This window comes from Argiope bruennichi, chromosome 3 (assembly GCF_947563725.1).
Source record: "Argiope bruennichi chromosome 3, qqArgBrue1.1, whole genome shotgun sequence".
Classification (NCBI taxonomy): domain Eukaryota; kingdom Metazoa; phylum Arthropoda; class Arachnida; order Araneae; family Araneidae; genus Argiope; species Argiope bruennichi.
In genome coordinates, this window is record NC_079153.1 from 25,628,844 (window position 1) to 25,641,695 (window position 12,852).

General features: G+C 30.6%; 1 protein-coding gene across 1 annotated transcript in view; it reads right to left on the minus strand.

Moving 5' to 3' along the window:
- The window catches only part of LOC129962640 (calcium-activated potassium channel slowpoke-like), a 288,136-nt gene that overhangs the window by 7,404 nt on the left and 267,880 nt on the right, over window positions 1–12,852 (minus strand). The window contains exons 20-22 of the mRNA XM_056076504.1: window positions 9,348–9,531; window positions 6,607–6,708; window positions 4,154–4,284 (exon numbers count right to left, since the gene is read on the minus strand). Of these exons, the coding sequence (XP_055932479.1) occupies window positions 4,154–4,284; window positions 6,607–6,708; window positions 9,348–9,531 (417 nt within the window). The remainder of the gene's footprint in view (window positions 1–4,153; window positions 4,285–6,606; window positions 6,709–9,347; window positions 9,532–12,852) is intronic.

Sequence of the window (12,852 nt, forward strand, 5' to 3'; positions counted from 1 at the left end):
TTGACGTTTCAATATTATGAATTGGTGGATGAACGGCGCTTTCTTAGATACAAACCCAAAAAAAGAAACCAAGAGAAATAATATCAGGAAATACAAGAAATGATATCAGGTGGTTCATCAGTTTCAATCTACCTGTTAAGAATTTTTTTCTAAGAATCAACGAACTACGGATTCTCAATGAAAGAGTTTCTTTATGGTGTATCGAAGACTCCTTTGTACAGAAATATTGATTTAATCTCATACAGGCGCATACTGGACACATAATATATCGTTCTAGAATTTGTCGTTTCAATATTATTAATTGGTGGATGAACTGTGCTTTCTTAGATACAAACCCAAAAAAAGAAACCAAGAGAAATAATATCAGGAAATACAAGAAATGATATCAGGTGGTTCATCAGTTTCAATCTACCTGTTAAGAATTTTTTTCTAAGAATCAACGAACTACGGATTCTCAATGAAAGAGTTTCTTTATGGTGTATCGAAGACTCCTTTGTACAGAAATATTGATTTAATCTCACACAGGCGCATACTGGACACATAATATATCGTTCTAGAATTTGTCGTTTCAATATTATTAATTGGTGGATGAACTGTGCTTTCTTAGATACAAACCCAAAAAAAGAAACCAAGAGAAATAATATCAGGAAATACAAGAAATGATATCAGGTGGTTCATCAGTTTCAATCTACCTGTTAAGAATTTTTCTTCTAAAAATCAAGGAACTACGGATTCTCAATGAAAGAGTTTCTTTATGGTATATAGAAGACTCCTTTGCAGAGAAATATGGATTTAATCTCATGCAGGCGCATACTGGACACATAATATATCGTTCTAGAATTTGACGTTTCAATATTATGAATTGGTGGATGAACGGCGCTTTCTTAGATACAAACCCAAAAAAAGAAATCAAGAGAAATGATGTCAGGAAATCCAAGAAATGATATCAGGTGATTCATCAGTTTCAATCTACCTGTTAAGAATTTTTCTTCTAAAAATCAAGGAACTACGGATTCTCAATGAAAGAGTTTCTTTATGGTATATAGAAGACTCCTTTGCAGAGAAATATGGATTTAATCTCATGCAGGCGCATACTGGACACATAATATATCGTTCTAGAATTTGACGTTTCAATATTATGAATTGGTGGATGAACGGCGCTTTCTTAGATACAAACCCAAAAAAAGAAATCAAGAGAAATGATGTCAGGAAATCCAAGAAATGATATCAGGTGATTCATCAGTTTCAATCTACCTGTTAAGAATTTTTCTTCTAAAAATCAAGGAACTACGGATTCTCAATGAAAGAGTTTCTTTATGGTATATAGAAGACTCCTTTGCAGAGAAATATGGATTTAATCTCATACAGGCGCATACTGGACACATAATATATCGTTCTAGAATTTGACGTTTCAATATTATGAATTGGTGGATGAACGGCGCTTTCTTAGATACAAACCCAAAAAAAGAAACCAAGAGAAATAATATCAGGAAATACAAGAAATGATATCAGGTGGTTCATCAGTTTCAATCTACCTGTTAAGAATTTTTTTCTAAGAATCAACGAACTACGGATTCTCAATGAAAGAGTTTCTTTATGGTGTATCGAAGACTCCTTTGTACAGAAATATTGATTTAATCTCATACAGGCGCATACTGGACACATAATATATCGTTCTAGAATTTGACGTTTCAATATTATGTATTGGTGGATGAACGGCGCTTTCTTAGATACAAACCCAAGAAAAGAAACCAAGAGAAATAATATCAGGAAATACAAGAAATGATATCAGGTGGTTCATCTGTTTCAATCTACCTGTTAAGAATTTTTTTCTAAGAATCAACGAACTACGGTTTCTCAATGAAAGAGTTTCTTTATGGTGTATCGAAGACTCCTTTGTACAGAAATATTGATTTAATCTCATACAGGCGCATACTGGACACATAATATATCGTTCTAGAATTTGACGTTTCAATATTATGAATTGGTGGATGAACAGCCCTTTCTTAGATACAAACTCAAAAGAAGAAATCAAGAGAAATAATATCAGGAAATTCAAGAAATGATATCAGGTGGTTCATCAGTTACAATATACCTGTTAAGAATTTTTCTTCTAAGAATCAACGAACTATGGATTCTCAATGAAAGAGTTTCTTTATGGTATATAGAAGATTTCTTTGTACAGAAATATTGATTTAATCTCATGAAACCACACTTTTCATTGCGAATTTCTCTTCATCGTTGTCGTTTTGCTAAGAGTTTTTTGATTAGAGAGTCAGCAACCATCAACCCTTCCAGGAGAATCTATAACTAAATTGTGATATTTTATATGACACTATTTTTTTGTCTTCATCGATGATAAAGATTGATAAAAAAATTTATTGATTTTATTATCAATAATTTTTTGATGAAAATTAGGTAAAGCTTTAAGGAAATTCCTGAAATGCTGAGGTATATTTAGGAAGATAATACACGGGTGAAAAAGCAGCTTTTTATTAAAGTCAATTACTATTTCAGTAAGGGTCGAGAAGATGGCAAGGACGGTCATTGACCTCATGTGTTAATGAAAAAATCTAATGAATGCAGTCTTTTTGTGCTTTCGGATCGTTTTTCACTGTTTAAATAGTTGCGAATGGATTGATTTGAGAAAACCGTCGGTGTTCAAGAATCTGAAAAAAGTTTGAATAAACTCGGGAGAAAATTATCAGGAAGTTTAAGAAACATTGAGGATTATTTATGAAGATAACAGGTTGAAAGAAACAACTCTGTAACTCAACAACTCAAAAGGATCAAGATTTCAGACAAGTATTTATGATGACAAGGATGATGCTAAGAAAAGACAATTATTGGATTTATGTGTTGATGAAAACACCAAACGATTATTAACTCACTGCTCTAATTATTGGTGAAGACATAATTTTGAGGAACTATAAATGATCATGATTATAACAAAACGTCAAGGGGGGGGGTGAGGAAATTATGCACGAAATTGCCCGAAATCCTAAATATTCAGCATCTGTCTTCAAGCTTCTGATATTATTTGAAAGACTAAGCCAAATCAATCTTATTCCAAAATGAGTTTCCACAGTCTTGAAATTAAAACTAGTTTTGAGAACAAGCCTCAGGAATTTGAAATGATGAACTGCCTCATAATCTGAATATTTACAGGCCGGCATATTATCTATATATTGTGTGATGTACCATGCATATTAATAAATAAATGCACAATGTTCTGAACGTATTTCAGTGGACAAAGAATTACCAAAGCAGATACCTGAGTAGAACGTGCTTAAAAATTCTTTTTTTTCAAAACTTTAATTAAAATTAGTCGAAGTTTTAAAATTCCTTTTTGATAATTTCAGCATAATATTGCATAAATTTAATTTCACTCCACTTTTAAATTACAAAAACATTTCAATTATATAAATTTTATATTTTCACACATTTTCGTATAATTTTGTGTTTTGTTGCGATTTATGGCACTTTACAAGCCCACCGATAGTGATCTGTCAGCGATTTAAGCCGAGTGAGCATCTCTTGTTTTTTCAGTAGCGCCATCTAGGGCCAAGAGTGCGACTTAGCTGCTTCATACGTCACATTCGCTTGCACAACCACTTTTATAACATATTCACACACCTCACAGACGGAATATAGAAGAACAACCATATCCGAACCGGGACTCGAACCCGAGACGCCCAGATCACGGGAAAGACGCACTACCCCTATACCAGGACGCCGGCTCGTATAATTTTAATAAGTTTTGCAAAATATTTATAAATATATTTTGCAATGAAACTTTCATTATTTTACTAATTATATTTATATGTAATTACTGATTTCATTTGATTGACTTTAAATATAATTTTTATGCGAAATTTTCTATTGCTATAACTGAAAGAAAATTCATAAAAATTACACAAATAAGAAGAATCAGTTTTAAAACCTCAGCATCCATTTTTAATATTTTAAATAAGAAGTGTGAATTTTCTTTAATTTTTTATAACCAGAGTTCGTGCATTTACTGGATAGAATGCATATAGTATTAATTTGTAACAATTATTTATAAATATTTGTATATGCTTCCTTTCAGATGTTGGCTGAGTAAAATGAAGTTCACTTAAACAAATGAAATGAGCCTCAAACAAATACTTACGGTGCTCATGAGAGAATCCAGTACAGATACAGCAAAGGCTGTGCCGCAAGCAAACGGCTGAGTGAGATACAGCTCGGTGTCAGGATCGTCGTCATCGTCCTGATCCAAGAACTGGACGTTGGTGTCATTCACTGGAAAAGTTAGAAAGAATTATTATACCGTGAATCAACTAGCGTAACTGTAGACGTCAGTTTGAGACTCTGGCAAGGGTTTTGGATGAGAAAATGAAACTCATCACTATTAATGAAGTATTTCATTTCATGAGATGCTCAATCATTTTGTAATGCTAATAGTTGACTTCAAGGGGTTTTATAACTTAGTAGGATAACAAATTTAGTGTTTATTTACTTTTCTACATGGTACCATTTTTTTAAAAAACATAAATTAGCAATATTAGCAATTTCTTTAAAAATATTTATTTCGAGTATTCATTTAAGCGAAAATATTGCTACGAATCTGTAATATTACTTTATTGCAATATTGGTATTATCGTTGAAAAGAGAGCTTTCCGATATTCTTAACGGAATAGATGCCAGGTTAATACAAAGGCAAATTGATTGCCAGGTTCTAATCTTGGCGATCATTTGTTGACTTGGCTATAAATTTGAACCATTTTAGTGACAAAACGAAGATTCTAGAAACAATGGCGATGTTTCTCTTAGAAGCCGAGATTTGGAGAAACTTCTAGAAAATTTCATACTCTCTCGGAAAACTAGAAAAGTTGAGGCACTCAGACGTGGTCTCAATTCTCTCTTCGGAGTGATAATGCATTGCAAGCTGGTAAGTCGAGCACTATAAATTTGCAAACAAACGCTCTGTGTCTCCCGATTTATTTATGGGCTCAAAGATAGAAAGAACATTTCCATTTAGAAGTATATGCCTATCTATATTGATTTAAATATTACCTATATAACCACAATTAAGGTGGACATTCTGTACATTTAGTCTGATTATAATAATCAAGAATATGGGAGAATATAGTAAAGCTATCAATATTTTCGCTTTATTAAGGTTCTAATGATTTACATTAACACACTAAGATTATAATGATTTACATTAAAATGTTACATATTGTTATTTTTTAAAATATCGTTACTTATTTGTAACAATAACAATTGCTTTATATTAAGGTTGAGTGGATATATGATTTTGCTGGATCCAGAATAGATCGATACCTTGATTTGTTACTATTGTATCTGAATCACAAGGTAAAATCTGGATCACCTATTTCTTTACTGTCAGCATGCATTAAACATGTCTATTAAAACCTATCAGTTTTGAAGAATGTTATCGAAATTCAGATTGGCTTGCTAGTTTTAATTTTGAATTTTTTTAAAGCATTGTTAAAAAGCAAAGGTCTTTTTACAAAGCTGACAGCTGGAGCTTAATTGTAATTATTTAATTTAATTATTTTAGTTTTTAATTTAATTTTAATTATTTAATTTAATTATTTTAGTTTTTAATTTAATTATTTTAGTTTTTAATTTAATTTAAATTATTTAATTTAATTATTTTAGTTTTTAATTTAATTTAAATTATTTAATTTAATTATTTTAGTTTTTAATTTAATTTTAATTATTTTATTTTATTTAGTTATTTTATTTTATTTAATTATTTTAGTTTTTAATTTAATTTTAATTATTTTATTTTATTTAATTATTTAATTTAATTTTAATTTTTTATTTTGTCATGTGTAGATCTAAAATATAAAATGTAATAAATTTTTAAAAAATATATATTTTTAATTATTTTATTACGAAGATTCCATTCATTGTTCCACTCTTTATTTTTATTTGTGCTCAATTTATTGTAGTAATAAATATTCTGATGTTTGAAATTCCTGTTTGTTTTTAATTAAATGAAACAAACATTTTTTTTTAATTTACAGAAACCCATCAATATTGTTTAATCAATGAACACGCAAAAGAAAGATAAAAAATTGCATTAAAAACATTTTAATTCCAAGTAATGGTAAGAAACAATATACAAAAGTAGTTAAAAAAACATAATGTATGTTAATAGCGTTACCAAGGTAAGTAATGAAGTAGGATTGGGAATACTGCATCGATCTGTTATTTCGTATCAGGTTGGTTCAATTTCATACAACCGAAAACGAATGAGGGCGAGGAGATTACCAAGTGAGTTTTGTAACTAATGTAGTGCCTGATACTTTTGATTTATAATAATTTTGTAAACCTGGTCTTTTTGAGTACTTGATACAAAGTATCAGGTTGATATCGTATCATTTAACACTTCTCTATATCGATCAAAAAATTAAATAACGAGTTAAAATGCATCTAGTTAGTTTATCCTTCGAATTTCGATTTCTCTTTCAAATCTTTCTAATTTACGTGAAAGAGCCAATTCTTAATTCTAACTGTATTTGATCCATAATTTCTATACTCACTTAAATAAAATTGTGCAGGAGAATAGAAAAACAAGAGATAGATTACCTAGTTCTGTAATTAAAGGTACATTTGTCCCATATACGGATCCTCTTCTTTGTAAAACGATAGGACTGCCTAAAGGAGACATCCCATCTCTTCCAGATTCATCTGAAGCAATTAAGAACAGAATCAGTATTTGCTTGGGGGAAAAAGAAAGGTTCAGTTACTAGTACATAATCAGTCTTACTCTCTCATATAAGAAGAACACAGCGAAATGTATTGTAATTATTAAGAAATTCGATTTCGGGGCTTTGACCTTATTCACTACTTTTAAACCTCTTTAAAAATCTGAAAAATTCAGTTCTGGAAATGATGTCTGAGAGTACGAATAATTTAAAAACGAAATTAACTAGAACTGGCGAAATTTGATAAAAATACTTTGTGTGGTTTTAATCTCAAAACAGAAAATTTAAATCAAATTTTGGATAAAATTCATCTTAAGGAATTTCGTTTGTTTACAGGTAAATGTGACACAAAAAATAAGAAAAGTTTGATAAATAAAGAGTAAAATGGATGAAAAAAGTTGTAAAAAAAAAGCTTTGAAAGCAAAAGTAATGAAAAAAAATCAGTATTTTAATAAACAAAGATATAATTATTATAATATTTATATATTTTAACAATTTAAAACACTAATTTCAATAAATGAATATGCATATTAATAATTAAACAATATATAGCATTTTGAATATAGCAATAGAAACAATACGACTTCAAACAAAAAAAAATAAATAAATAAAGCAAATATAATTCACATCTAGCACATTCAAATTTTTTTAGGAGTTCGTTATTACATTTTTAGTTAAATGCATTGAAATCTTTTAGAAAATATTTCAGTCAAATTACTGAGATTATAACGTACAGACTTACTTAATCAACGAAACAATTAAAAAACCCCCCAAATTTTTCGAAACTTTTAGTTTTGATTTCAAATTAATCAATAAATTCCTATAGTAAACGATATTTTACATTACATTAATACGAAATTCAAGGAAAAAAAATCTATTTACAACGATTTTGAATAAGAATGTTCCAAACAGTCGCATTCCACCATTAATAATAATTACATTAAAATTTTACTAAGCATCACCGGAAATGATTTAATGATACATCAGACAGCTTTTCATGCACTGATAATTTGCCATGGGCAGTGTAGTTGAGTTCATTTGAATATGTGCAAATTCAACTTAAATTATTCATGATTTTTTTTTTTTGCTTAGTGAGCAAATAAGAACTTATATAATTTGAAACGGAATTTGATTGATAACGCTTATAAAGTGTTTCTCTGTCGCTCTCCTTTTCTCATAATTTAATGGTTGCTCCCAAAATTTCAAAAGGTGTTTAGTTTAAAAGCATTTTAATCAAATTTATGGGACCGGAACATAACTTTCCAGTAAGCTGATTCTCATATTGCATATATAGATACTTCATTATATCTGATTCTCTCAGATATATTGTTTTAAATATAAAAGATTTTATATAATTGCGAGAGTGTTATGAATGAATGCTTCAGTTCTCAAAAGGGAACTTCGGGGTAAGAAAATGTAAAAATTGGTTGAGATAGTGATTTAAAAAATTAATGTTTTATTATCAAAAAGATAAAACAAATAACCATCAGTCATCCCAAAAATAATTTTTATATTGTCACGTAGAACTCAACGACACACAAGAAATAGAGCTAAACCAATTTATTAACTGAACTCAGAACTGAGAATACAGTGACTGACAAATCTTCTACTTTTATAGTAGCAGGGAAAGTTCCAGAATACTTTTCTGGAGACAGTAAAAAAAGTCCAGAACACTTGTCTGGTAAACTAAAGAAATGTCCAGTATCTTCTGGAACATGAAATAAAGGAAAACATAAAACCAAGTAATGAAATATTTACACATACTATGAATCCCATTGTCTCTAGCGGGTTCGAACTCAAGGTCTCTTGATTATGAGACCTGTGCCATGACCATTCGGCCATGGAGATTCAACTGTCCTTCTTCAATGCGGCAATATACAGTTATTGTTATTATTATTTTTGCTATCATATGTTATTGATAATATATATATATATATATATATATATATATATATATATATATATATAATATTATCAATATGGATAATATTTTATGTTTTTAGCTTTTTCTCAACGTGAAGTTTATGACATTTATCCACATTTTGGAATATTTTATATTCATCTCATTTTTAGAAAATTTAATAGTAATGAATTAAAGAAGATTATTTAAAGAATTATTATTTAATTTAATTATTATTATATTTAATTTAACTATTATTTAATTTATTTTTAGATTTTTATTCCACAGGAGACGCAATTCAGATAATGAAATGAGAAGTTGCAATATAACTAAGCAGGTTCTCGCTTTGTTATGGATATGAAAGAGAGTGGGAGTTGTACCTCTTAGTAATTGATATGCATCAGGACTGACCGTAATGGGGTCCATCGTTATAATATCCCAGACACATTTGCATGGTGGGAGTAGCTTGATTCCGTTTCTGGTTATTTTTAGATAAATTTTTTTGTTCTATGTTGAATAAAAATATATTGATAAGATTGTGCTTAAGCAGGTTACTTCACATGAATATCAATTCTAACATAATAATACTAACAGATACACAAACTATCTGTAAATATTTTATAGCATGAAAATAAACTATACATATTTATGAATATTTCAAAGCAATAGATTGTATCGTCTACACATTAACAAGTGAGATTAAATAGTGTAGAAGAACTCACGCTGTGTCAGAACACCAATGGTATCGTCGAAGGTCATGGCTTTGATGTTGAGGGAGGCGAGTATGGCCTCTTTGTCCGCCAGGGTTGGATCCTCCGAACTCGGGATTTTGGCGGAGAGAATGACGCACATGTCGCACAAGTTGATGTTCACCGCCCGCAAGTCTGCGCGGCTCAGAGGAGTGCCCTGTACAAGTAGATGTCAATCAATCAGCATAAGACAACATGAATTGAAAAGTGAAAGTTGAGAGTGGTTGCAGATGAAAATATAGAGAGCATTTTTATTTCCGTGAAACGGAAAAAAATGAACAGAAGGAATTTTCCTCATCATGTGCAAACAAGATCGGTTTTACCACAGCTGATCAAACGGAAATGTTAAAAAATATTTGATGAACAAATGTCACAATATTTAGTACATTTTCCCTCAGATGAAATTGCCTGTATTTCGTCTGACGGAAAAGTATTAAAATTTTCTGATGGGCAGGTTTCATATTTTGCAATAAGTTTTCTGGTCAAAAGAACTAAGTCTTTATTACTTTAAATACATTTTTTCTCCTTTCGATTTTACTCTTATTTTTGAAATTTACATATAGAATGGTCTTGTAATAAATTTAATATTTTATACTATTATTTTTCTTTAAATGTTTGCTATATACAGGTGGTTATCAAAATAATGGAAACCTTAGATTTATAAAGAATCTTTTATTAATATAGTGTAGGACGGCCTTTGGCATGTAATACAACTTGGATTCGCCTAGGAATCGATTCATACAAGTGTCGAATAATGTTTAGAGGAATATTATACCATTCTTCCTGGCGATATTGTAAAAGTTCTGGGAGAAATGTCGATGGAGGACATCGATTTCGATTGCACTCTCTAAAATAGTCCATAACGGTTCAATTATATTGAGGTGGAATGACTGTGCGAGCCAAGGAAGATGTTTAAATTCATCCTCGTGTTCATCAAACCATGATTGGACATGTAACGCTGCATGGATAGGTGCATTATCATCCTGGAAAATTTCATCTCTTGCAGGAAACAATCATAGGATGGACTTAGTCATCTAGAATTTCTCTATACTTTTCCCCAGTGATTCTTCCTTTCGGGGTTACAATTGGTCCAGCAGAAAACCACGACATGGCTGTCCATATCATGACAGATCTACCTCCATGCTTGACAGCTGGAAGGAGACAATCATAATCATACGCTTGAGCAGGTGCCCTCAAAAGGTGCACCCGTCCTGTTGTAGGGAAAAGTGTGAAACACTTCGTCAGACCATGTTACTTTTTTCCACTTATCAATCGACCAGATTTTGTTCGTGTGACACCACTGTAAACGACGTTTGCCACTAACATCTGTGACAAGTGGCTTGGGAATTGCTGCTTTGCTATAAATGTTCTGTTTATAAAGGTGCCTTCTAACTGTAATCACTGACACTGGAGAATCCAGATGGGTATTGAGCTCTGCGGTCACATTTGCTGCAGTTGTTCGCATTTTAGACATTACAATTCGCTTCAATATCCACCAATCTCTTTCACTGAGCTTCTCTTTCCGCCCACTATTTTGCTTTGTCGAGCTTGTCTTGGCGCACTGTCTGTATGCTGTCATGGCACCGTACCTATAAAAACACCTAAAAGTTGGGATGTTTCGGTTACACTTACTGCAACTAGATGGGTTCCTACAATAAGGCCTCTTTGAAAATCTGAGTTGTCTGACATTTTACGCTTTTGAACCCGCGATCTGGGCGTCCTGGGTTCGAGTCCCGGTTTGGGCATGGTTGTTCTTCCTTTGTTCTATCTGTGAGATGTGTGAATGTGCCCTCCTGTAAAAAGGGGTTGTGCAAGCGAATGAGTGATGCGTGAGTGGCAAAGTCGTACTCTTGGCCCTAGTTGGCGCTACTATAAAAAACAAGAGACGCTCCCCTCCGGCTTAAGTGTCATAAGAAACAACAACAACAACGCTTTTGAAAAAAAAATACAAGAATTACAGAACTTTAATAAAGCTAACACATATTACTGGAATATATATATTGCTATTTATAAAAGAACTGGTGGCTATTATTATATTTTAATGCTTACAAAGCGCATTCAAAAATGTCACTTTTATTCACAGATGTCTCCGTTATTTTTATAAGTCTCCGTTATTTTTATAAGTCTCCGTTATTTTTATAAGTCTCCGTTATTTTTATAACCACTGTATGTATTTTGATTGGGTTTAATCATTTAATTAATTCTTAATCAGAGGTTGAAAACCCGTGGGAAATTGTGTAGGTGTGAAAAAGCGAAAAAATAATTAAATTGGCACCTGGCAATAAATATATTAAATATTTTATGAATTATTGATTGGCTTTAGGATTATTGAAATTTATTAAAAGAATTTGTCTTATTTTTCATTTTATATATCGATTTATTAGTTTTAATAATTTCTTTATATTTTGAAATATTACTTTTGACAATGTAAGTGAATACTTAAATAATGGCGTATTATTTGTTTTTATACCGATATCGGTCCTGAGTTGGAAAAGAATTAAATTCCTTCACATTTAATTCATAATAATTTAAATATTAGAGAATCAGTTTCTTTATAAAAAAATCCCAAAACACAATGTTTTCATTTACACTCTGGCGTGAATGGAAAAATAGTAGTGGAAATCCTATAGTAATTGCAATGTTTTTTATTTTTTAAATTTTGTATTTAGTTAATAAAAAAGTACGGTATTCAGCAAAAGATTTAAAGAAATTTTTAAGATGCTACCAGTTTATTAAAAGAAGGAATCATTATAGAAAATAATTTGAAATATTCTGTGAATTATTATGTTTAACATTGTTGAAACACTTATGATAAAAAACTAACTTTATGTTACTTATACACCATCCTCAAAAATGAAAAAAAAAAAAAAAAAAAAAAAACCTAAAAGGAAATCTACGATAGCAAATTTCAAGTTATCATGTGAAAAAATTATTATTTTTTTGTCATTATTTGTATTAATTTAAATCATTAACCAGTTTAAATCGGTTTGAAACAATCACGAGATTTCTCTATCGGTCTCTATCCACTCTCTCTCTCTCTCTCTCTCTCTCTCTCTCTCTCTATATATATATATATATATATATATGATGATGATGATAATTTTTTAACTTTCATTATCAATTTTTGTAGCTGGCAAACGAAGTTTTGGAGAGCTCGACCGATTTTGAGATGAAATAGCAGCTATGATGCCATAGTTCTACGTCAATCTTTTAAAAACGCATCTGCTGTCAAAGAAGCATACGTAATAATAAAGCAATACTGGTAAAAGCAGGTCAACCATTTAAAAACGCATCTCCTTTTAAAGGAGCATGCATAATCATAACCCAATACTGGTAAAAGCAGGTAAAAAATTATGCGATTAAAAGATGATGATGAAAATGGCCATTTATGCTTTATTCATTGCCTACGCGATTTCGAGATTCAATACCTCCTAACCAAAACAATATCATGTTCTCACATGATAATATAGCAGCTACA